The 24,504-nt window shown below is 47.7% G+C and overlaps 2 protein-coding genes and 1 long non-coding RNA gene across 3 annotated transcripts in view; 2 read left to right on the top strand and 1 right to left on the bottom strand.

Annotated features, from left to right (window-relative positions):
• SARM1 (sterile alpha and TIR motif containing 1) lies at window positions 1–22,788 on the top strand. Its single transcript, XM_078873754.1, has 11 exons — window positions 1–144; window positions 3,081–3,714; window positions 7,350–7,734; window positions 9,168–9,398; window positions 12,140–12,352; window positions 13,086–13,177; window positions 14,034–14,272; window positions 14,837–14,948; window positions 15,398–15,587; window positions 16,063–16,184; window positions 17,220–22,788. Exons 2-11 carry the CDS (start codon window positions 3,203–3,205, stop codon window positions 17,419–17,421), a joined length of 2,298 nt encoding a protein of 765 aa, XP_078729880.1. The 5' UTR covers window positions 1–144; window positions 3,081–3,202; the 3' UTR covers window positions 17,422–22,788.
• LOC144945323 (uncharacterized) lies at window positions 22,492–23,581 on the bottom strand. The gene is made up of 3 exons (XR_013639650.1): window positions 23,386–23,581; window positions 23,004–23,050; window positions 22,492–22,528 (listed from the first exon to the last, which is right to left on the bottom strand). It is a non-coding gene; the product is annotated as an uncharacterized LOC144945323 (long non-coding RNA).
• The window catches only part of FTSJ3 (FtsJ RNA 2'-O-methyltransferase 3), a 19,434-nt gene continuing 18,503 nt past the window's right edge, over window positions 23,574–24,504 (top strand). The window contains exon 1 of the mRNA XM_078873753.1: window positions 23,574–23,662. The gene's annotated coding sequence lies outside the window, so the exon portion shown is untranslated. The remainder of the gene's footprint in view (window positions 23,663–24,504) is intronic.

Genomic DNA, 24,504 nt, shown 5'->3' with positions numbered 1-24,504 from the left:
CTGAGTTAAGCTCCACACAAGTGAAAGCGTCAAAGGGAAAGGTTTTTTTTCCTCCTTCCCCTCCTTGCCTGCCTATTTATAGCCGGGGCCATGACGTCTCGCTACAGTGCATCCTTCCCGGTTGCAGCGCTGCGGGCGGTAACGGTAAGAAGAGCCGCTCTCTAACTAACTAACATCATCATCACCATCATCAACATCATCATCATTGACACGTTGTGCGTGTTTGTTCATTTGATGCGCCTCCTTTGGAAGTGTATTTTGTTCAAACAACAGCTCCCGATCATTGTACCGTCACCGCTGTGCAGATGTCTGCGTCGTTACGAATGCCTTTGAGCGTAACCAGCCCCATTACTTACGCCAGAAGATTGATCCGGCCAATGTTACTCCGTTGTCTTGCGCTGTTTAGAAGTAGCAACGTTCGTGGGATAACGCCTGCGATCATCACCTGAACGCAACATGCGCGCCCTGCAACTAGAGTTTACAGCAAGGCTGTAGCCATGGAGTCAACATTGGGGGGGGGGGGGAAATCTTCCAGGCTGTCTGGGGGTCCCAACCCAGAAAAAAAAAAATATCAAAATTTTAAAACTAATTTCCTGCCTAAAATATGAAAAAATGCACTAACACATGGGATGGAATTTATTTATTTATTTTTGACAATAATGTCTAATAGTGTATTGTATTACATTGCTCTGTTTTTACTTGTTTTTACCATTTCTTGTTTCATCGTATGTAATGGCAGAGAATAGGGATTAATAAAGTACAACCATAACCACAATAAAAAAACAGAAATCTATGCATTGATTTATATGAAGACAAGTCCAGATATTGTGGCCAAGGTTAAGCAAATTGTTGTTTTTATTTACATAGCATAGCAATTGTTTATAGCAATATATTGTGGGGGACATTTTGAACATATTTGAATATTGGGAGGGGGGGGGGGTCGACAACGACACGAATAATTATTCTTTATATTCTTTGGATGTGTCGGTAAAGTCACGTAAATAGGTTCAAAGAAAAAAAAAACTGCGAGGTTTCGATCGCAACACAAGCGGTTGTCTTCAGGAAAAGGGGGGCTTCGCTTCCAAGGCAAACTGTTTATAAAGGTTTGAAATGGGCGTAGCCAAAATGTCAGCAGCCAATGATAATGCAAGTGGTGGGCAGCGACCGTGACGGTGGTGGGTTTTCCCACCAATCAAAGGGCTGCCCAGTAAAAATTAGCATGATAATGTAAGATCGTTGAGCGGCCTCCACGGCGGGCGCCCTGAGGTGGCTATGTTAATGTGAGAGATTAGCATGTTAATGCAGAGGTCGCAATCGGGTACCCGATACCCGTACCCTACCCGATACCCGGCTACCCGTACCCGGCCGGGTATTGGGTACGGGTACCCGTACCCTACCCGGCCGGGTACGGGTACCCGTTTGCGACCCTGGTGCGGCCGGGTACGGGTAAGGAATCAAAACCCGTTTGCGACCTCTGTGTTAATGGAAGATCGCAAAGCAAAAACCTCGAGCTCGGTGAGCGAGGTGGCTGTGTTAGGGTGCGAAATGTAACCTGTTAATGTAACATCAGAGAGCCGAAAATAACGTTGGAAGGTGGTAGGATGGGAACATCACAGACAGTTATGATTTAAACTGGTTGATAACATCCTTCCAATGATTGCTCAGTTTGTACCCATCTTCTCGATTGAAATTGTGTCTGTGTCTATATATATGGATGGCTTCATGAACGAATCTTTGTTGATAGCCAGTGGGTTTGCAAAGTACCTTCGTCTTAGAGAAATCTATTTCGTGTGAGCCCACCGCATTAAAACAATGATCAGCCACGGCTGAGGTATTGGTCCTACCGTGTTTCAGATCTGCCTTATGTCCACGAACACGGTCCAAGACATGTCCCGGCGTCTATAAACAACATAAGCATTCGTGTTGGCCCACATGTACTAGATAAAGTAATAATTTGCATAATTGTGCATAATGTCAGTAAGAAAAGAAATAATGTCCATACCTGTCGAACCCTTATCAGTTGCCTACCTTATTATAGACCAATTCAGACCTTATTGGTCACCCCGTGCCCTTATAAATCTCAACGTTCATCCTACAAATTCCCATCAAAATGTGTGCCCGTATTGAAACGGCTGTACGCCGTATGGACCTGGAAACTCAATTTCCCTGTACAAGAATACGGGTGAACCGTATGGTTTTACAGGTTTAAATGTCTCCTTCGGAATTCTGTCTCCACGTAAATACAAAATTAAAGTACTGTGCCGAATTTTTACACAACTATCAGACCCACGGCCTTCTGGGAGTGCACGTGTTAAGCAGCATTAATTGATATACAGTACGTGAAAACGCTGTGGACCGATATGCAATGTCTCATAAGTAGTCATACTTGCTTGAATCAATGCTGGTGAACTGGCAGAGGTTATAGGCAAGGTCATGCTCTCTAAGACATGAGTCTAGTTTGACGCACATTTTTATAATACACTAGCAGGAATAGAATCATTGGCGTCGTTGTGGAGCATATGCGAATAAGCAGACAATACATCTCCTGTACAAGAGCAATGTGTTTGGGGTTGTCTGCTGTTTAGTGGATTCAGTGGGCAGTGGAAGATGGACATGGCTTCAATTTGTCGGGGGGAGTGGTGGTGCAGTGATTAGCACAATTCGCTATGAACCTGATGAATTCCCAGCAACGGCAAACATTACTGGCAAGTGAAATCTGAAGTGGTTCTGCACCGCCTCTTCGTCACCAACGTGCACTGGCCAGTGTGGTGAGATACGATCAAACAACCCTCATGAATGACACTATGAGGGGAAGCTGTTTTCGAATGACTTGGCAATGGCTTGACAACAATACTTTTTAAAGTAGGAAATAATAATTAAACAACTCCATGTCACTCTTGCAATTGAGACTGTCCTTGTCTCTTGAGTTCCCACGTGATTAAACTTGACTTTGACAATTAACGCTGCATTATTTTATATCTGGTATTTTCGATATTATTAATGAAGGCAGTGGCTTGCACTGGCAATGGCATAACATCCACCTCGTGTTAATTTCTTGGCACCTCATCGTTTCCCCACAGAAATAACCTGTCACCCGTGGCTGAAATTGAACCCGTCACCCCTGTGTGAACTGGCTCTGTGGCGGGTGTGCTGACCACTCGGCCACGCGGCCCCCGACTGCAACGAGGCAACCCTGCCACAGATGAAGAAGTCGGGCCGCTCCTCGCACACGAAGCTGTGCTCCTGCTGGCCCACGTCCTCATCCCGCACGCCTCCTCCCGACCACCAGCAGCTTCGCGAGCAAATCTCCCCGCACTGCAGCCCAGCGCCGTCCGCCATGCAGGCGCCTGACCCGGATTCCCAGCACGCCGACGATGGCCGCCGGGAGCTCGAGCGACTCTTGCCGCGGCTCGTCGACGGAGTGCGGCGTCTGAAGGAGCTGGCGACGCCCGACTCCCCGGTGGGAGAGAGCGACGGGCGGCCGAGGCTGGACGTGGCAGAGGAGGAGGTGGCCACCTTGGCCGGGCTGGAGGCCACGTTGCAGGAGGCGTGGGCCACGCCCGTGGTGGGCCGCGAGGTGGCCACGGAGCTGTGCTCCACACTGCGGCTTCAGGGGGGACTCGAGCTGCTGCTATCGCTGCTCGCTTCGTGCAGGCCTCACGTGAGGCCCGGGGCGGCCGAGCTTCTGCAGCAGGTCCTTACGACCGACAACAGGTGGTTGCTCGCACGTTGACGTCTTAAGGCGCGGTGCCACGATGGAAACAACATGGCCACTTGCGTCGTGGGCAGGGAGAAAGAGGGCAGCACGCCCTCTTGAAGTAATTCAAACACATCTCTCTAAGAAATGAAAAAACATTGCTAAACAAAGACCTCCCGTGTAGCTTGCAATGTAAGCTACATGGAAGGTGTTAATTTAGCTAATTTTGACCAAATGTGCAAATGTGAAGTGGTTCAAACCACTTTACACAAACAGTAAGCCAGAACTGAACCTTTCAAACTTATTTGAACCGATTTAACCGTAACTGATTTCAAATGTTCTTTCTGTGCACCCAAACCGCACATGAAAACCAACCCCCTGACTAGGAGTCAGAGGTCGCAAACGGGTTTTGATTCCTTACCCGTACCCGGCCGCACCAGGGTCATAAATGGGTACCCGTACCCGGCCGGGTACGTGTACCCGTACGCTACCCGTACCCTACCCGAAATGAGTGACAAACGGTTACTCACCAGTGACTCACGGCCTACCCGTACCCGGCCGCACCAGGGTCGCAAACCGGTACCCGTACCCGTACCCGGTCGGGTACGGGTAGCCGGGTATCGGGTAGGGTACGGGTATCAGATACCCGATTGCGACCTCTGCTAGGAGTGTGCGAGTGATAACGAGGGGAGTGCGAGGTTAACTGGGAGTGTGGGACTTGTTTGCCAGTTCCTTGGATGAATTTAACAGAGGACAGTGCTTGACAAATCTGTGTTGGTGGCCGTTGTCCTAGTTCTGTATAATAACTACGACGGCGTGCCTCACTAATGAGCATTGTATAACTCGGCCGTGGTTCAGCTATTAATTGGACCGAGTTACTCGTGGCCAGTGATTAAAAAGGCCATGGCATGATCGTTTCTGAAAATCAAGGGTGATTACGGTTGGTGTTGGCCACCTCCTCCTCTTTCTCATTGTGAGGTTGGTGCACTCATACAGGCAGGCAGCGCAGTGGCTTGGTTCACGGTCGAGTTTAACGTCATCCACAGTCATCTACACTGTCAGACACGCCGGCCTGTGAGTCGGTGATAAAATAAAACTACAAACCCATCATCGCATCAGCAGCTGCACATTCCATTGCTTGCCCTCTAAGCTGGGACGTTTTGTCTGCCAATGCGATAACGGTGCAATAATTTTAAACATTAATAGTTGACGCTTCCCTCATTAATAGCTTACTTGCTGTGGAATTGTTTATCTACAGATAAACAAAAAATCCGCTGAATAAGTGAATGCACTCTCGGTTTCTAATTGTGAGCGATTTGATCATTGTTAGCGAGAACAATCTTCTCGTGTACTGGATTGGCTCGCCAAATGTGTTTTACAACTGAGGTGGAGTGAAAGTATTAAACTGTTAAATGTCAGGAGTGATTGTTGGAACCTGGCCATAAGCGCACGGGAATTTAAGCTACACTATACTGTACTAGAAAAGGCACAATGCCAACGAGGAATAATGGTATTCTAAAGCCAGCCAAGCGTATTTTCATCAAGTGGCCTCGCCAGGGCCAATGCTTGTAATACGTCCCTAATTGGAAGCATACTGTACAATACAGTTTTCGATGTGTGTAGCATATAAATGCAACTGTATCTCAAGACAATGTAAATACAAGCATTGTTTTTTTACCCTTTTATCTGGCAACAAAACTGACACCTTTTTTACGAGGAGTCATGTTTGCATAGACCACAATACCTGCAGTCATAATGCAAACAAAAAACATAACTCTGATAATGTATGCACTGTCCTTGAAGTTGATTGGTCCACACCCGAGACAGCTTTCCTTAGATCCTAGTCTCACATGGGTTGGACCAGATGACGCCAAATGGCGGAATGACACTAGGCTCTAAGGAAAGCTGTCTCGGGTGTGGACCAATCAACTTCAAGGACAGTGCATACATTATCAGAGTTATGTTTTTTGTTTGCATTATGACTGCAGGTATTGTGGTCTATGCAAACATGACTTCTCGTAAAAAAGGTGTCAGTTTTGTTGCCAGATAAAAGGGTAAAAAACCAATTATCATATTTTTTACTGGCAAATGAGGTACCAATAATGTAAATACAGTCGGCCATGTGCATGGGAAGGAAGAAAAAGTCACAGATACTGTATGTATTCTTTCAGCCGAGAAGAAGAGGAAGTTCTTACACTTGGACTTCAATGACAACAGGGAGTTGGCAGGATGGAAAGCTGGGGTGGGGAAGTTCTAAACTGCAAGAGCAGTAGAGTAAGAACGACTTCCCACAGAATAAAGGTTCACTTGAAACTTGAATAGATCCCTTGGTTGCTGTAGAGTGTGAAGAGGTGTAGAGTGAGAAGTAAGAGGTAGGTAAGGGCTAGTCCGTAGGCAATCGTGAAGATTCCAAAGGTGATCATACAATTGAGCCAGGCCTGAATTGGGAGCCAGTGACAGGATCGGAATATCGGGGTAATGTCGTGATTTATGGGTGTGGGTGAGAAGTCTTGTTGCATCATTTGGTGTTTACCTACATGAGAAGTAACACCATCCACAGCAGAAGAACATCCTCATCAGGATGCTTATGCACCGAGCAAGAAGAGTGTCCCATGCAGAGCACATAGAAGTAGAAATGTAACGTGTCAAACGAGCATAGAAATAACAGCTATAGGCCAACAACAGACTACAAGGGCATCTAGACTGATGCTTCTGAACCATTTACTGTATAGTTAAAGCTATAAAACTACATCTGTAAAACTTAACTGCAGGCACCGCGGGTAAAATTGCTAGGATCCTGAAGAAAAATAACATCAAAGTTCGGTTTAACACGAGTCAGCAATGTGCAACAGTTGTTTGCAACAATGTGCAACAGTTGTTTGCAACAATGTGCAACAGTCTTGAAAAGTCTCAAGCCACCAGTGAGTAGCTTTATTGCTCAGTACATTTTACACGAATAAATAATCGTAGTAAACAAGACAATTACAAGAATTTTGGTATAAAACTACCATCTAGCCTAACCCAAAAACAAATATGAAAAAATCTGAAAAACCTACATTTTAAGTTACCATTTGGGATCATCTGAATTTTGGAGGTGAAGGATTTTGGAAGATCATAGCAGAGAGAGTTCAAGTAATTGAGTCAGGATGTGATGAGAGCACGGATGCGGGTCTCGGCAGCAGCTGAAACAAGGAAATGGAAGATGTATGACACATTGCGCAGATGGAGGAGGTACGAGGTCTTTGCAACGTTGATGGATGTGTGACAATCATTGCCTTATGATACATTTTGTAGTAAAAAGTAATGCTCAATACTTTGCTCGACCAGTTGTTGCCCTTGTTAGCGTGAATGATTCCTCACTGCCTCGGTGCACTTCATGACTCATTAAACCAAACAAGGCCTGCCTATTTGGTGTTAATGATCCTACTGATGGATGGTTTTGCTCATCTTACTGATGATGGTGCTGTTGATTTACTGATGGTGTTGCAGCTAATTCTTATGGTGATGGTGCTGCTGATCTTACTGATTATGATGATGGTGCTGCTGATCATACTGATGATGATGGTGCAGCTAATTCTTATGGTGATGGTGCTGCTGACCCTAATGCTGCCTCTGATGGTGCCTGCCCTTGGGCTGCGTAAACGTGCGGCAGGGAGTGGATCGCGCGCTTTGGGCTCGGCGCCGTGCTGGGCCTGGCCAAGGAGCGTGAGGACGCGCGCACGGTGCGCGCCACCGCCGCCATCCTGCAGCACATGTTCAAGAACTCAGAGGAGACGTGTTCGCTGCTGGTGTGCGAGGGCGGCCTGGACGCCGTGCTCTTCTGGTGCCGCCTGTTGGACGTGGACGTCCTGCGCGACTGCGCCGCCGCCATCGCCAACTGCGCCATGTACGGCGGGCCCGACAACCACCGGCGCATGGTGGACAAGAAGGCGGCCGAGTGGCTCTTCCCGCTGGCGTTCAGCGCGGACAGGCGCGTGCGTCTGTCGGCCAGCCTCGCCATCGCCGTGCTCGTCAACAACAAGGAGGTTCAGCAAAAGGTGTGTCGGCTCGCTCGTGCGTAATTATTAGTTGTGTTTCGATTTAAAGTATTCGTGACTGCAAGGATGCATCTTCTTGGTTCTTTCGGTAAAGTCACGTAGAATGTAAATAATAAAATAATAAAAATAAAACATAAGAAAATCATTCTCACGACGTTTCGGCCACAACGCAAGCAGCCGTCCTCAGGTGGAGAACAGGTCTGTCTTCAGACTCTGTCTTCTCGACAGACCTGTTCTCCACCTGAGGACGGCTGCTTGCGTTGTGGCCGAAACGTCGTGAGAATTATTTTATTATGTTTTATTTTTATTGCTTTATTATTTACATTCTACGTGACTTTACCGAAAGAACCAAGAAGAAGAATTATTGGTTGTGTTTTTATTTACTTTTGTTATTCTTGTTTACCCAGCAAAGCTTACCTTTGCATTTTATATGGCGCTGAAACGACTCGGCAATTCAAACGCGCTTCACGAAAACACCTCATTTCAAATATTTCGAAGAGCACCGCCAGTGGCAGCTGTCCCTGTGTTCTGGCACAAGGTGACTCGGCATTGGCCTGCAAGTGGTCATTAGACTGCCAGTTTGTTCCGATGATTGCTACGTGTAATAGCAATTGAGTAATTTGTTGGTAATTTTTTTGAATTTCCTAATTTATGGTGGCTGCCTTCAGATGCAGTTCAGTGTTCATTGTTTTTAGTTTCGTGTTCATTTACCTTGACAGGCTTCGTAACTACAAGCTCATATTCTTGGTTCTTTCGGTAAAGTCACGTAGAAGGGAAATAATAAAATAATATAAATATAAAACAATAACATTTCTCACGACGTTTCGACTGCAACACAAGCAATCATCATCAGGTGTGCAATTCACAGCAAGAAAATTTGAAACGTCGTGAGAATTTGTATTGTTTAATATTTTTATTATTTTATTATTTCCCTTTTACGTGACTTTACCGAAAGAACCAAGAATATGAATCCCTGCAGTCACGAAAGCTTTAAATCAAAACTAAAAGCTCGACTGCAGTTCATGTGGAGCCTAATGAGAACCAGTAAAATCTTGCCCATGCTCTCGGAGAATAAAATCTCTCGGCTTGAATAGCAATTCAGGAATTGCCGATTAAAAGTGTCCATATAAAGCACTTCATTCAAAAAGAGGAGAAATAGCATGACGGCTAACAAAGGGGATTTTTGTACGGCGCTCCCAATCACATCGCGCTCGTGTGTTTCGCGAGCTAAAAATGCAAGAGCGAAACTGATAACATTTCGATCTGAAATATTGTCCAATTAGAGCTGTCTTCCCTAGCTGCGTGTTAAGCACTGATGCGGTGCAGTACCGTGGGATTGTCGACGGCCACCACACTTGGGGGTTGGTGGCCGTGGGGGGGTCGATTTGCGGAAGGTGGAGGGGGGGGGTTGATGTCTCCGTGTGCCAATCCAGGTGCTGAGTTCGGGCACGCTGGAGCTCGTGGAGCCGTTCATCGCCTCGCTGGACCCGGAGAAGCACGCGCAGGAGCTGCTGACCTCGCGCGACGACATGCAGGGCCGCACCGTTCAGTACCTGCAGCAGCTGCTGCCGCTGCTGGACAGCTCGCGCGTGGAGCCGCAGTGCGTCGCCGCGTTCTACTTCTGCGTGGAGGCCATGATCAAGACGCAGCAGCAGCACGGCGAGGTGCGCGGTGGCGTCGCTGAGCTGTTCCGTTTTGTTTACGACGCAAGCCGCAAAGCAACTAGCCCTTGCGATTGCTGCGCGTGTCGCGGCCGCGTGCCGTGCGCCTGATGTTGTGGTCACTGCAGTTTCGCTGTCATACCCGCGAATACGAGTATCTCGGATCTCCCTTGTAATATAGCCAGGCAACTAGCTAAATGGGTTCATCCATGCAACAAATCAAATAAACTCAACATGTCAGTGCGTTGACCTCGCTAGAGAGCTCCTTACTGTACACAACTCTCATGCTTTTCATCATTATGAAGCTCAACCCACTTGTTGGACAGCTTGGGATGCACATCCTAGGTGCGTATCGTTGAGATGAGAACTGTGTTTAAGGTTCACCAGCTAAGGTTAAAAAAGCGTTAATGCATTTTTTCTGCCCGTCTGTCCGTCCGTCTTGGTTCGCAACATGAAGTCACGATGATCTCGTAAAGATGATCCAACGCGAATGACGTTTTCCTGTGCACAGTCGTATTGCTATGAACGATTCACCCCGATTGAAAATCGACCAAATTGATGGGAAAAAAATTTCCCACAAATTTTTTTTTTTTTACAATGCCGAATAGAAAAACCATTTCAGCTCGAGCGGCGACGTCACGCACGCCATACGTACGTCTCCCAACGACATCGTCGTGTGACGCCATCGGCAGGCGTGCCACGTCGCATCATGCACCTCATGATGTTACCTCGTGTGACTCGGAAGGCAACGTTATTCACCATCCACCTCAATCCACTGCCGGGTGAACGCCTCAACCCAAGCAGCTATTAACCCTCAAGATGGCCCTGCGGTGTAACAATCCGCCCAGCACCTGCACGGAAGCTGATTTCATCGCTCGATTTCCACGGTGACGTTTAAAAGTAACAGACTAGTATACAAAAAATGCGATTCCTATTGTTTAGCCAGTGGAATACAGCTTACACTATTATCAGCCTTAGTTTCCATCACTGTGAGCACTGCAGCAGCTGCAGCGGCTGAGGGTGACGGAATTGAGCGCGGATGTCGTGCGGTTTGTTGCGTTGGCGCTGGCGAGGGTGAGCGCCCGCGAGCGTTGTCGATTACTCTCCGTTCCGCTCGTGCATCACAGTCTGATGTCGTCTGTGGTCGCTGAGAAGCGTATTTTCTAAACCACAGCAGGCAATCTTTGTTCCACGTAAATTAACATGCTTTGGGGGGGGGGGGGTGGAACTGATGTATAATCTCATCCACTTCCGGATCACATTTAAAATCCTGCTGTTAACATATAAAGTCTTGGGACAGCACAGGTCCTGTTTATCTCTCTGATCTTTTGGAGAGAAATGTTCCTTCCAGAAGTCTTAGATCCTGAGCCTTCTTGTGACGCCTCGGTTGAGATGTGTTACCTCGGGAGGGCGCTCATTCCATTGTCTGGCTCCCAGGTTGTGGAACAACCTCCCCGTTGACATAAAGGAAGCTGGTAGTCCGTGCACATTTAAACGGTTCTTGAAGACCCATCTCTTCGGTTTGATACAAATCCCCATGGGTTGATCTGCCTGTCAGGTTGACACCACTATTTGATGGTCAGTTTATGGGGCCTGTTTACTCACTTGGGGAGTGTATTGATGTTTTTTTGAATTAAGTTTAACGAATATTGCGTCGTGTCATTTTAATTTGTATTGATGCAATGTTGTATACGTTTTAATGTGTCCATCTGTGAAGCGCTCTGACAATTTTCTTGTGAAGGGCGCTATCCTAAATAATGTTTGATTGATTATCCGTGCTTGTCAACTGCATACAATCACTGTAGTTGTTTATTCCCAACAATTTTATTGGCTAAAAAAAGCGCAATCTTTGGCTTGCTCACAAAGTATGGCGCGCCGTCGTCTGCTCTGCCAAATGTTGGATACGCTCTGCGGTTGATTAAACTAAACCAACAATAGATAAAATCGACAAAACACACGACTACATGTACATTGAACGATGAAAGTTCTCTATTTATACACACACCATTTTATTTAAAAATAAGCAATAGCTGTTACTCATTTGAATTGAGCTTATTTAAGAAGACAAAAAAAGCTGAACGAAAACATCAGACAACTTGTTTAAAAATCGATCCTTTTTTGTGACCTCGCATCTAGTAATTGTCACGCACGGAGCCTCCGAGTTTGGGAATGTTGACTTTTGAGCCAGTGTTTCTACAAAATAATATTCCAGCCATCGGGCCTTGCTCTGATCCATCTATTCACATCTGTTGGCTGCAAGGATGTCCTCTATTGTAGTAGGGTTTTACCCTTTAAACTGGTACAAAACTGACACCTTTTATACAAGGCATCATGTTTGCAATAACCACAACACAAGTAGTCAAAATGCAAACAAAAAGAAACAACTCTGATAATGATAATAATATGCACTGTCCTTGACGTTGATTGGTCCACACCCGAGACAGCTTTCTTTAGAGCCTAGTCCCCATTGGTGTTGGACCAGATGACACCAGAAGCCTTCTGGTGTCATCTGGTCCAACACATGATGCCTTGTATAAAGGTGTCAGTTTTGTACCAGTTTAAAGGGTAAAAACCTACTACTATATTTTGCCACTGGTAAAGGAGGTCTCATAATGTCCTCTATTGTACTGCATTGCAATGTGTGGCTCTGGTATCACAGAGGGGGCACGCGGAATGAGTAAAAAAAACATCTTTCTGTGCGGATGCGATGTTTTTGGTCGCCGGTCGCGGTGCAACCCCGACAGCTCTTCCAGGAAATCGGTGTGGTGCAGAGCCTCAAGCGGCTTGTGAGCTACTCTTCCAGTGGCACGGCGTGCCGTCTCGCTCACCGCACACTCACCATCCTGGGAGAGGAGCCACCCGTCCGCCTCCCCACCACCGTGCCATCGTGGAGACCGACACACGTGCAGGCCTGGCTGCGGCAGGTCGGGTTCTGCAAGTACGCTCCGCTGTTCCAGGTGATCCTTGCTGCCGCCACTCGCATGTTCTCCACCGTTCCCCTCGCTTAACTCCTGCCCCCCCTTTCTACACTGATGTAATATAAATACGACGGAGCTACAAAAAGCTGCGCTCCAATAATCTGCAAACTCTTGTTATTTGCGGATTGCCCGCGGTTCGCAGGACTGTTGATCATGAAACCCGCTAAAGCATTTCGGATATCTTGATCTCTCTTCCAAGAGCGGTTATTTCCTCCCATAATCTGATCCACGATATGGTCCTCCCACGTATCATGGGGGATTATTGGATTTCTGCTGTAGTCATTAAGGAACGCTAAATCATGCTGAAGCGCATCTAATGCGCAGTGCTATCTCATTGCACTGTGGACAGGAACTGCATCTTCAGGTCACGCCTGAAGTGGCTGTCCTTGTTCTTGTTTTGTGCGAATGTTCCACACGATGGGGTCACGATTAGGAAAGCACGTTCACCGTGCGTACGTTCTCAGTTTAGCGACATGGTCACCGACAGCAGCAGATCTCAAGCGCAGCTCCGACAAGTAGCGAGGTGCCATCCCGTGCGGACACTTTGTTTTACAGTTATTCAGAGTTTATTACATCTGCCGGCACCTCTCCCCCTCTCTCTCTCCCACTGTCACTTTCCTTCACTGCCTTCCTGTCTCTGCCCGTGTTGGCAGACTTTGAGAAGAGATTTCGGCTCACTTGAGCCGAAAACGGCTGTCCGTCATGTTTTCAGGAGCTCCAAGTGGACGGGGATTTGCTGTTGCTGCTGAGCGAACAGGATCTGAGCGGTGACTTTGCGATGAAGGAGAGCGTCACGCGGAGGAGGTAAATCCCGCGCTCATGGAGAGGCACCGTGACTGCAGTTCTTTGTCATCGTTATCATTTGTAACCAGACATCTGCAGAAGTGAGTCTCTTTTAGTGAAGGAGATGCTCAACAAATACAAGAAAATATCGTCAGTAGAAAACAGTGCAAAATAAAATAACTATTTAGGAGCATTTGAATGTGTGCATCTACATCGTAAAAAGTAAAGTATTTTTTATTGAGATAGGGAAAAAAATATGCATTTGTCAGTACAAGCTATATACATACTCTTTGGTTCTTTCGGTAAAGTCACGTAGGTAGAAAAATAATAGATCACGACGTTTCGATCGCAACACAAGCAATCGTCATCAGGCGGGACAACCACAGCGAGAAAAAACTGCTTCTACATATGTGACTTTACCGAAAGAATCAAAGAGTGTGGATTCCTGCAGTCACGAAAGCTTCAAATCAAGCTATATACACTTTGCAGCTGCTGTATGTGTTTAGTTGTCCTTCCCCTGCACCTCCGATTAGCACGGTTGGCTACATACAGTGCGAAAGAAGTTTAAATTTCGATTTAAAGCTTTCGTGACTGCAGGGATTCATCTTATTGTTCTTCACCTGAGGACGGCTGCTTGCGTTGTGGCCGAAACGTCGTGAGAATTATTTAAAAAAAAAAATTTCCCTTCTACGTGTCTTTACCGAAAGAACCATGAAAAATAAGTTTAACATACATCCAGCTGGCCAAACGGGATCACCGTTGCGTAACAAATAAATGTTATAATTGCGTAAAAAGTACAAAGCTGCATGCGAGTTTCGCTCGGTGGGGCGACGCGGCCTTGTGACTGCCGCAACCTGCCGACATCTCCCGGTGTCAGGTTCCTGCGGGAGCTGGCGGAGCTGAAGACGTACGCGGACTACAGCGCGTGCGACGGCAGCAAGCTGTGCGAGTGGCTGAACCGCGTGGGGCCCGGTTTTCGCCGCTACACCTACGGGCTGCTACGCGCGGGCGTCACGCGGCCCTTCCTGGCGCAGCTCACGGACGCGCAGCTCACCGACGACTGCTGCGTCGACAACGGCGTACACCGCGCCACCATCCTTACCGCCGCCGCCAGGGGTAACAAGCGTGCGTGCGCGCGTGAGTCTGTGCGTGCGTCCGGAGGCCTGGCCAGGCTTGGTGGTGCATGCCTGCGATCCGGTGACGCAATTGCGATAAAACTAAATCGCATGTTTGCATAATGGCCACCGCCATCGTCGTCAGCTATCGTTGCCCGTAATTTATTTTTTACTGTGGAAATATGGTCGAAAGGCCAAAACTAAAATTATACCAGTGGCTAGGGGCAGACGTTGGTCTACAAATCTTGTTTAGGCAGAAATAACCCATGTAGACCGAGGGTCAGATGTATATGGTTTCCAGAAGCAGACTTTTCAGCAGTGAGCATTGGCGACTATACTATACCGATGAGTCCTAATAAGAACGAAACCTGTGCACGGTTGTCAACATCTGTATCAGTGCCGCCCGTCATTTGGTCACATTTTTACCGAAACGTCTTTAGACGGTGACCTCAGGCAAGAGAATCACAGTGAGATTCTTGAGGAACAATTGATGGTTCCTGCATGACACGCAAAAGCGGAGCGCTGTTTGTGCACGTGTTTGCGTGTCTGTTTTGAAACGTACCAGCTGCTGCCGACGTGGGCTCCCCGGTGAGCAGCGGGGGCGAGAGCCCCACGAGCGGCGACAAGCCCGACGTGTTCATCAGCTACCGACGCGCCACTGGCTCGCAGATGGCCAGGTGAGCGGGCCTCCGGGCATCCGAGCAAGTCTGATAAGTCTATTCCGGCTATGCCAAGGGGTCGGTAACCAAAATCAAACTTTCGATTTAAAGCTTTCGTGACTGCAGGGATTCATCTTCTTGGTTCTTTCGGTAAAGTCACATAGAAGGGAAGTAATAAAATAATAAAAATAAAACATAATAAAATACAATTCTCACGACGTTTCGGCCACAACGCAAGCAGCCGTCCTCAGGTGAAGAACAGGGCTGTCGGAAATTTTGCGTGTACCGTATGCGCCACTCGGCAGGCAGCCGTCTCATGCGGTATCGCTTTGTGGGCCCTTTTTTTGGAACGCATATTTTACCAGCGACGCACAGAGCGAGGAAAACCTACACGAGGAAATGTTTGGGGGAGCGATAGTGGCCCGCTGCGTTGTTCATGCGTGTTCGCGCCGCCACCGTGTGTGCAGCCTGCTCAAGGTGCACCTGCAGCTGCACGGCTTCAGCGCCTTCCTGGACGTGGAGAAGCTCACATCCGGCAAGTTCGAGGAGAAGCTGCTGGCAAGCGTGCGCGCCGCTCAGAGCTTCCTGCTCGTGCTCACGCCCAACGCCCTCGATAAGTGCATGCAGGACGTGGACCACAAGGACTGGGTGCACAAGGTAATCCACAGCGCGGCGGCACGCGACGCCACTTACCGGGTGGTCACATGGCCCGGTGGCATCGCGTTAAGACGCTTGTTGTATGTACGTATGTACGTATGTTAAATGTTGAACTTCTTTCGCGCAGTGCGTAGCCAACCGTGCTGATCGGAGGTGGTTCCGAGGTTCGTGGTTCAAATCCGGCAGGCCACCCTGGTTAGTACTGCAGGTGTATTAAAATGCGTGCCGTCCGTTTCCTCACAGTAGATACTGGAGATCCCGGGACGCAGTCTGACATGAGTAGGCCGGTATGGGCCAGCGTCATGCTCTAACTTTGAACGTTTGCCTTCAAAATACTCAATTTGAGATTGCACACGGCAACGTCACACGGAAGCGCGCGGCTGTGTTTGCACTTGCGAGGGATATGGAAGTCGCATCGCACAGGGACCACAGGTGTGAGAGTTCCTCTCACCGCTTGGTGTTTTTATCCATCCAGGAAATAGTGACGGCACTGCAATCCAAGAAGAACATCGTTCCCGTGTACGACAAGTTTGAGTGGCCGGACCCCAGCAGCCTTCCCGAGGACATGCGTGGAATTCTCAAGTTCAACGGCATCAAGTGAGAGAGCCAGCATCGGCGGCAGCAGTGGGCTGGTAGCGCGGTCCAAATGCACGCGTGGCATCGGCCCCGTTTGAGTACCAGAGGTCGCAACCGGGTACCCGATACCCGTACCCTACCCGATACCCGGCTACCCGTACCCGGCCGGGTACCCGTTTGCGACCCTGGTGCGGCCGGGTACGGGTAGGCCGTGAGTCACTGGTGAGTAACCGTTTGTCACTCATTTCCCAACGTCTTGTCTCTTCTCACAATTCAAGTTCCTAGAATCAACCCACCCGCGCCTGCAACATGGCTTCATCCAAGAGGTCGCAATCAGGTACCCGATACCCGTACTCTACCCGTACCCGGCCGGGTACGGGTATGGGTAAGGAGTCAAAACCCGTTTGCGACCTCTGTTGAGTACCCTACTAGCCATACCTATACAGAGTACCGACCTGGTGGCTTAAAAGTCGAGCGAATCCATGGCTCAGAAAACAACCACAACTTAGAGACATCGAATTGACTTGAGAAAAGTAAATGGGCTTGGGCATTGCGAGACGGACTGATGGTCAATGGTTTAGAAATAACGTAGTGAGTAGTCAAAGAATGGAACACATCCGAGAGGATGCTCACAGCGGAGATGGAATGTTTAAATGCGTTTGTGTTGCGTATAAAACCCGTGGTAGGTGGCGGTGGCGAGACTGGTCATAGCATGGCAGCCAAAGGGGATGGATGGGATTAGCTCAAGTCCACAAGGGACGGTAATGACATGGGGAGGCCATAATTCAACAGTGGATAAGACGCGGCTGACGATAATAAAATATTTGTCAATATTGTATTTTCACATGTATGACACTGCACATAGTTCGTACTTTTGAAATCCTGACGTGAACCAGCTCTCCGTTGTCCACCTCGATCCGCAGTCTTGTGACGGCGCTGACCCCTTTACTTGCCTGACCTCTATGCTTTTGTTTGCCGCCCCCTAACCCCGACCCTGGCCCAACGTCGCCCCCACCTCGCCCCACCCTGTTTGCTGCGATCCCTACACCCACGCAGGTGGTCTCACGAGTACCAGGACGCGACCATTGAGAAAATCGTTCGTTTCCTCAAGCGGCTGAGTGAGGGGCCTCTGCACGATATGGAAGCAAATGGCGGCGGCATCGCCGACAGTGGCTCCTGTTGTTGCCGCGAGGGTCAGGCTGCCGCTGCCAATCACCATCACGTGGAGCCCACAAGCCCCAAGAGCCCCACGCAGTGACGGTGCCTCATGCCAGCTCTCGCGTACCAGTCGACACACGTCAGGTCTGTGTGCCCGGAGGAGCGACTGGGTTGGATTGGGCCTTGGGTTAACGAACGACTACGCAATCACTTGGCAGCGTGGATGCTTTGGCAGTCATTAGTTTGAATACGTAATATTTAGTTCTGCCCTTGGCAGCATTCACGGACATAACTGTCAGGTGTTTCTTTGCTGGGTGCTCGCAGGTCATGCAAAAGCACTCTTTTTCTCGCCAGCCCTACACATCTTCTGCCAGCACCTATAAAAGAGGGCTGACCCCCCCTAACAGGCTGTGGCAGATGAGGCAGCGGTGGGGAGGGGCAGCCTCCATTGCGCCTGGTTTCGTGAAATATGGAAGAAGTGTGAGAAGCTTGCGCCATCCTGCCGCTCCCCTCGTCGTGTCCCTGCATGGGGACGGCACGGCAGGCAGGGCGGGAATGCACGCGGTCGTCGAAGGCAGGAGAGTTGCGCCATGCACACGTGGGGTACCAATCTGAAAGTGCTGCCCCACCTGGTCAGCTCCTGATTGTCTGTGAAGAAGATGGAAGGACGAGGTGATGAAAGAAAAATAGATAAAGGGAAGACTGCCCAGCTCTCTCTGCGGGAGTGTGGAGAGTTGAATGTGAGTGTGGTCAAGCCTCGCCATCTTTACTAGGTGCTGGAGGAGTAGACAAGGCCAAAGAACAGTTGCTGTGCACGACCTGAGAACACCGAGGAGATATCTAGCAGTCATGGCTGTGAGTGCTGTCAGGCCATACCATCATAATATAGGGTTGTTAAAATACAGCCTCCCTCTAATCTGAAATCGCCTACACCAAACTCCTACTAATCCACATTTTCACCAAATGCCCCAAAGCAGGGCACCTTCTGAAGGAGTCTGGAGATCCTGGGCTTTCATGGTGGAAGATGTTGAGCTAGTATACAGTTGCATAAAAAGAGCTGAAAATCAACCCCTTCAAATACCTGCAATAATAATAATAATGAAACTGCATGGGAAATCACACATGCATGGTATTTTTGCTACAAGTAGTGTTCACCAGTTTCCCATGGTTGCCTACGAGTTACAGATGTTTCGGAATGAATCGTTGCAAAAAAAAAAAAGTTCCGATCTGCAGTTGCTGATTTAACTCCAGTCGAGCGACGTGTTTATTTACAGAGCAGTTCATTTCTGTTAAGAGTCACTCGACGATGCCACATGGCCCAGAGTGTCCACGCGAGGCTCCGCTCTCTTCTCTGCCGATGACGAGACCCTGCCACCCTCATTGGCACCTACCCCCACGCGGTGAAGCATTCCCCCTCTGCCTTCCCAGCAGGGGTCCCCCCCCTCCTCCCCAAAGCCTGAGGAATTGTCCCTACTCTGCAAGTTGAGCCTGGCAAGGGCCCATTGAGACATACAGTAAAACCTTGGATTGCGAGCGTAATTCGTTCCGGAAACGTGTTTGTAATCCAAAGCACTCGTACATCAAAGCACTCGTATATCAGTTGTGATCACGTGACGCTCGGCAGACAAAGCGTATACGCGTACTACTCGTATTGCAAGACCTCGCTCGTTTATCAAATGAATATTTATTTGAAAAATTTGCTCGTCTTGCAAAACACTCGCAGACCAAGTTACTCGCAATCCAAGGTTTTACTGTATGTCTATTATGCCAGAAGGACCTAAACATAAACGGTACAGGTTCGGACACCAGTGTGTTACAATTGACATGTTGACAAAAAACATACTATGTTAGTCTTCTTTCACAACATTTGTGGCGTTTTTTTATTGCAAGAGCCGATGTTTGTTTTGCTTAGTGGTCCAAGAGGAAATTTCAGAATCAGAATATTTATTTGTACTGGAAAAATCCGATGCGCTATGAAGCTTTTTTTTAAAGATGCCCAGTAAAAATGTAAAGTCCCCGGTATGACACCTATTAGTCCTGGAGCCCATATCCACTGCTCTTTCCCTTTCCAAATTACTAAGTGTTGCTTTAGGTTACAAAGTGCTGGTATATAATTATGGTTTTCTCAGAAGTGTCATATTCCAGCCAAATTAAACCCCTGTGAAATTAGTTAAGTGACATTATGGCTTGAAAAAAAACCTGCTTATGCATGATCGTCATGTTGAAAACAACGTGTGCAGCAAACTTGAATATGCAGACGCTTACCTGATGAAAGGACTTGACAAAGCTATATACATAAATCAAAATTCATTGCAATTAGTAACTAACAATAAGGTAACTTACCCAACACTGGATTTATTTTTAAAACATACAATACACACACCATAAATACCATATATACACATGGAGCAAATACGAAATGTACAAAATGGGCCTAACGTGAATGTATGTTGAACTTTCACACCGTACGTAGCCAACCATGCTAATTGGATGTGCGGCGGAAGGACAACAAACTAAACACAAAAAACTGTTCTGTGTTGGTAAAAGGAAAGCCTTTGTGAATATTTGATGTGAAATATATCAAATTGCCACAATTTACAATTTAGCAGGATTTATGCTAAAATTGGCAGGAATTAATTTTCCACCAACACAAGAATCAGGCCGAGTGTCAGTTAAAAAATCCGTGATGTGGGGATTTTTTGCTGATTCTGGAATCCTGTGACACGCCGTGGAAATTACTCCAATGATCTGTCAGAATAAATCACAGATTTGAGGAGTTTTTGCCGCACGACTCCGGTAATCCGCTTGAAAAAGTTCCTACAAACCATAAGCGTGCTACAAACTATGGGATTAGCGGATTATTGGAGGATTTTTTGTAGTTTGACTGTATCTATATGTGGCGCGTTGGGAGCCAACCCGTTTAGCTTTGAGCATGAGCACGTCACTGCCATGGACAGGAAAATACAGGGTCCGAGTATATGCAAGCGGTAGCGAACAAAAGAGTTATTTTCCGAGCCCTGGATTTCAAATACACATTTATATACACCTGCGCCATGAGCAGTGATGTAGCCTGCATCTCGATCACAGTTTACGACCGCGTTGGCCGTGTCGAAAGTGATAAAGATGCATGGTTTGCAATATTTTTCTGTTCTTCCTGCTGGACATGCTGCGTTTCACATAGGGTGCCATATCCCGAGGTGCAAAGTCAGCCGTAATTGACGTGTATCAAAGGATTGTTTTAAGAGTACATTACCATGAAGCTGAAAGTGGTAATATAAAACTCACCACCTTCCATCAACACTGCCCAATAACAAAATTATTCTGAAATGTTATTCGATTGTACATGTTTCCCTAATAAGGTGGTGTTAATTATGAAGGTGGTGAGTTCATTTCATTTTACTTTTATGGATATTCTTTGTTGGTGCCTAGTCCATTCCAGCCTATGACACATGTATGTTAAATTTCGATTTAAAGCTTTCGTGACTGCAGGGATTCATCTTCTTGGTTCTTTCGTCTTTACCGAAAGAACCAAGAAGACATGTATGTTCCTTGCTGTTTGTGCTTGACGTCCGGATATGAACAGTTTGTTATACTTGAATATGAAGAACATGAAGATGATTTTTAAGAGACCCACAGTTCACTCTTTCATTGATCTCAAGTGAAAGTCTTGGTCCCAGCCATCGTATCAGCACAGATTTGCATAATAGACCCTGCCAGTATTATGAAAGTAATCACATTTAAGTAATAATAAAGTAGTAATAATCTAATATAGAGTAATAATTAGCAAAATTATGAGTCACCTTGCAGAAATGTACTCCTTTGAATTCCAAGAGTCATAAGACACAAAAGGTGATTTAAAGACAAAAAAGGGAAATTGTCACCATTGGTCCTATCATATCTTGCATGTAACGTGATATACTTTTTTTCTGGTAACAAAACAGGTGTTAAGATGTTAAAACACCAAACTGAAACCTGTTACAAGGAATCATGTCTGCATTAACCACAACACTTGTGGTCAGAATGCAAACAAAAAACGTACTCTGATAATATATGCAGTCTTTGAAACTGATTGGTCCACACCAGCTTTATTTTGAGCCTAGTCTCAAATGGTGTTAGACCAGAAGACGCCACAAAGACACAATGCACTATCAGAGTAATGAGAGCTCGGGGCGCGCAGCCAGTACCAAAATATGAGAATAGGTTTTCCCCTTTTTTTGGCACCAAAACAGTTGTGTTACGATGTTAAAACACCAAAATCGTGGTCGTGTTCGTGTTAGGTAGGAGCAGGACAATAGTAAAACCTATATACGGGCGTCATCCTTGTCAGGAATCATCAGTACAATATAGCCATGATTTCCAACTGCTGCCTTTTGCCACATGTGCTTTATGTGGACAAACCCTCTCCTGGTCAGTCTGCAGAAAAACCATCACACACTCGTTTTTCTTTGCCTAATGACAGAATGTTGATGCCGACGTCATTGCGGCCCGGATCGTGTTGACCTGCCCTCGTGGCATGGACGAGCAGAGCAAGGTGGACGCCAATGTTCTGCCCGTCATCTTGTTTTGCCTTGCCTCGAGGCACGGACGTGTGCTTTGCACAGTGGTCATCACGAGCTGGGAGACTCCGACCCCGCTGGGCTGCGAGGTGGCGATATGGCAGTACAGAAAGTTGAATTGCGAAACCCATCTGTTAATACATTTTGATCCTTATTCCCTGGTAGTGGGTTATCTCTGGGCAATAGTTTCCTCCCACTTGGAAAGCACTCCATTGGAAAGGAATTGGTTGAACATCGCCAAACGCAGCAGCCACCCGAAAAGGATTCTTGATATTTTGGCTATCCTGGATAAATAACGAGGATTATTAATATGTTAAAGCTTGCATTTTCTTGTGACATCCAGTGATGGCAGGACTCTGGGTGTTTGTGGTAGAGCGTCAGGCTTTATGGCACTCATAACGCCCTTGCCACAATTGGACCTCTTTTGTCTTCCAATATAAGGCCACGCCAATGCCCTATCTGCTGCAGCCGTACCAGTCATGTTCATATAAAAAAATAATAATCCGTTATCCATATAAAGCATTGACCCACCTTTATTCTTTGAACATTTGCTCATCAGAGTGAGGTCGATCCACTGAAGAGGTGCCAGTGGGGCTGGCACAGAACTATGGAACTTGACACTTGCATAACCTAGTACCTTCCAGCCCACCGCTGAGCCGTGATCCGGACACGGTATAAGGGACAATTGCCAATTCCAGCCATTACAAAGAACATGTTTTTTTTTAGATTTGAAGTTTTCGTGACTGCAAGGATCCATACTCTTTGGTTATATCGGTAAAATCACGTAGATGAAAAATAATACAAATAATAAAATGAATTGTTATTTTCATTTTATTATTCTTTTTCATCTACGTGACTTTACCGAAAAAACCAAAGAGTAAACATCTTGTTTGTGGCATTAAATTTCAAACAGACATTGTAACTGCTTCGAAGTTTAGGTCACGATCTCTTTTTGCCATTTCCACAAAATGCGTAATTTTGCGTGCTCTTTTCCAAACTCACGTTTTCATATTTGCACTCATTTAAAAGTGAAGACGATATTCATTTGTTTCAAAACATACATCACGTTTCGCATCGAGTAATAAATGCATATTTTTGCTGCGTTGGGCGTTGCTTGTGTTCTCACTTTTGCTCACGAGCCGTGAAGAAGCCACGGCGTGGTTCCACGCTACCCTGGATAGAAAGCGTCTCGCATTAAACGTTGAGTTTTATAAGGGCACCACGGGGTGACCAGCCCCACCCCACCCACCCAGCCCCTCCCACCCCCCACCCCCCACCCAGCCCCACCCCACCCTCCCCTCCCACCCAGCCCCACCCCACCCCTCCCACCCAGCCCCTCCCACCCCCCACCCAGCCCCACCCCACCCCTCCCACCCAGCCCCTCCCACCCCCCACCCAGCCCCTCCCCACCCTCCCCTCTCCACCCAGCCCCACCCCTCCAATTTTTTGATGCACGACGGACGGACACAATAATCCCCTGTGGGCTGGTGTAACCTGGCGGTTCCTACCAGTAACATCAGTGACACAGAGCCAACTTATTCCGCGCTCGCTCTGCTCCGCATATAAGGGGCCATCGCCCGAAACGTTGCTTACGGGGCGTGGGCCATTGGCGGCGACAAACGCGGTTCGTAAATCCCAGCGTCTTTGACCCCGCCCCGATGCCGTACTCGCACTTTGAACTCCGACCCGCGACGTCATCACCGGCCGCCACGCTGCTGCACGTGGTCGACAGCCTCGCCGCCTCGAGGTAACGAGAGACGCGCCGGAGGTGCTCACGACTCAGAGGTACTAACGCCTCGCTAACACACACACACACAGGTACTAACACACACAGAGGTACTAGCACACACAGGTACTAACACACACAGGTACTAACACACACACAGAGGTACTAGTACCTCGCTAGCACACAGGTACTAACACACAGAGGTACTAACACACAGGTACTAACACTTCGCTAACACACACAGGTACTAACATACACACACAGAGGTACTAACGCCTCGCTAGCACACACACACCCAGGTACTAACACACACAGGTACTAACGCCTCGCTAACACAACTACTAGCACAGATACTAACACACACACTAACACCTCGCTAGCGCACACACACACACAGAGGTACTAACGCCTCGCTAGCACAAGTACTAGCACACACAGGTACTAACACACTAACACACACAGGTACTAACACACTAACATACACACACAGAGGTACTAGTACCTCGCTAGCGCACACACAGAGGTACTAACACACAGGTACTAACACATACAGGTACTAACGCCTTTACCGCGACCCCACACAGGGGTACTCACGACTTACTACCGCGTACTAACGCCTCTACCGCGTACTAATGCCTCCCTACCCCGGCCCCACAGAGGCACTAACGCCTCACTAGCACAGCTGCACAGAGGCACTGCTCACTACCACAGCCATAGATTTGCCAACGCCTCACTAGCGCAGACCCGCAGTGGTACTAACTCCTAACTAGCTCAGCTCCACACGGATACTAACTCCTCACTAGCGCGACCCCACAGTGGTACTAAGTACTCAGTAGCGCGACCCCGCAGTGGTACTAACTCCTCACTACCGAAAACTGCACAGCGTAGAGAGAGAGATGTT

This window comes from Lampetra fluviatilis, chromosome 37, assembly GCF_964198595.1.
Source record: "Lampetra fluviatilis chromosome 37, kcLamFluv1.1, whole genome shotgun sequence".
In the NCBI taxonomy this organism is placed as follows: domain Eukaryota; kingdom Metazoa; phylum Chordata; class Hyperoartia; order Petromyzontiformes; family Petromyzontidae; genus Lampetra; species Lampetra fluviatilis.
This window is presented reverse-complemented; position numbering and strand designations above follow the sequence as displayed.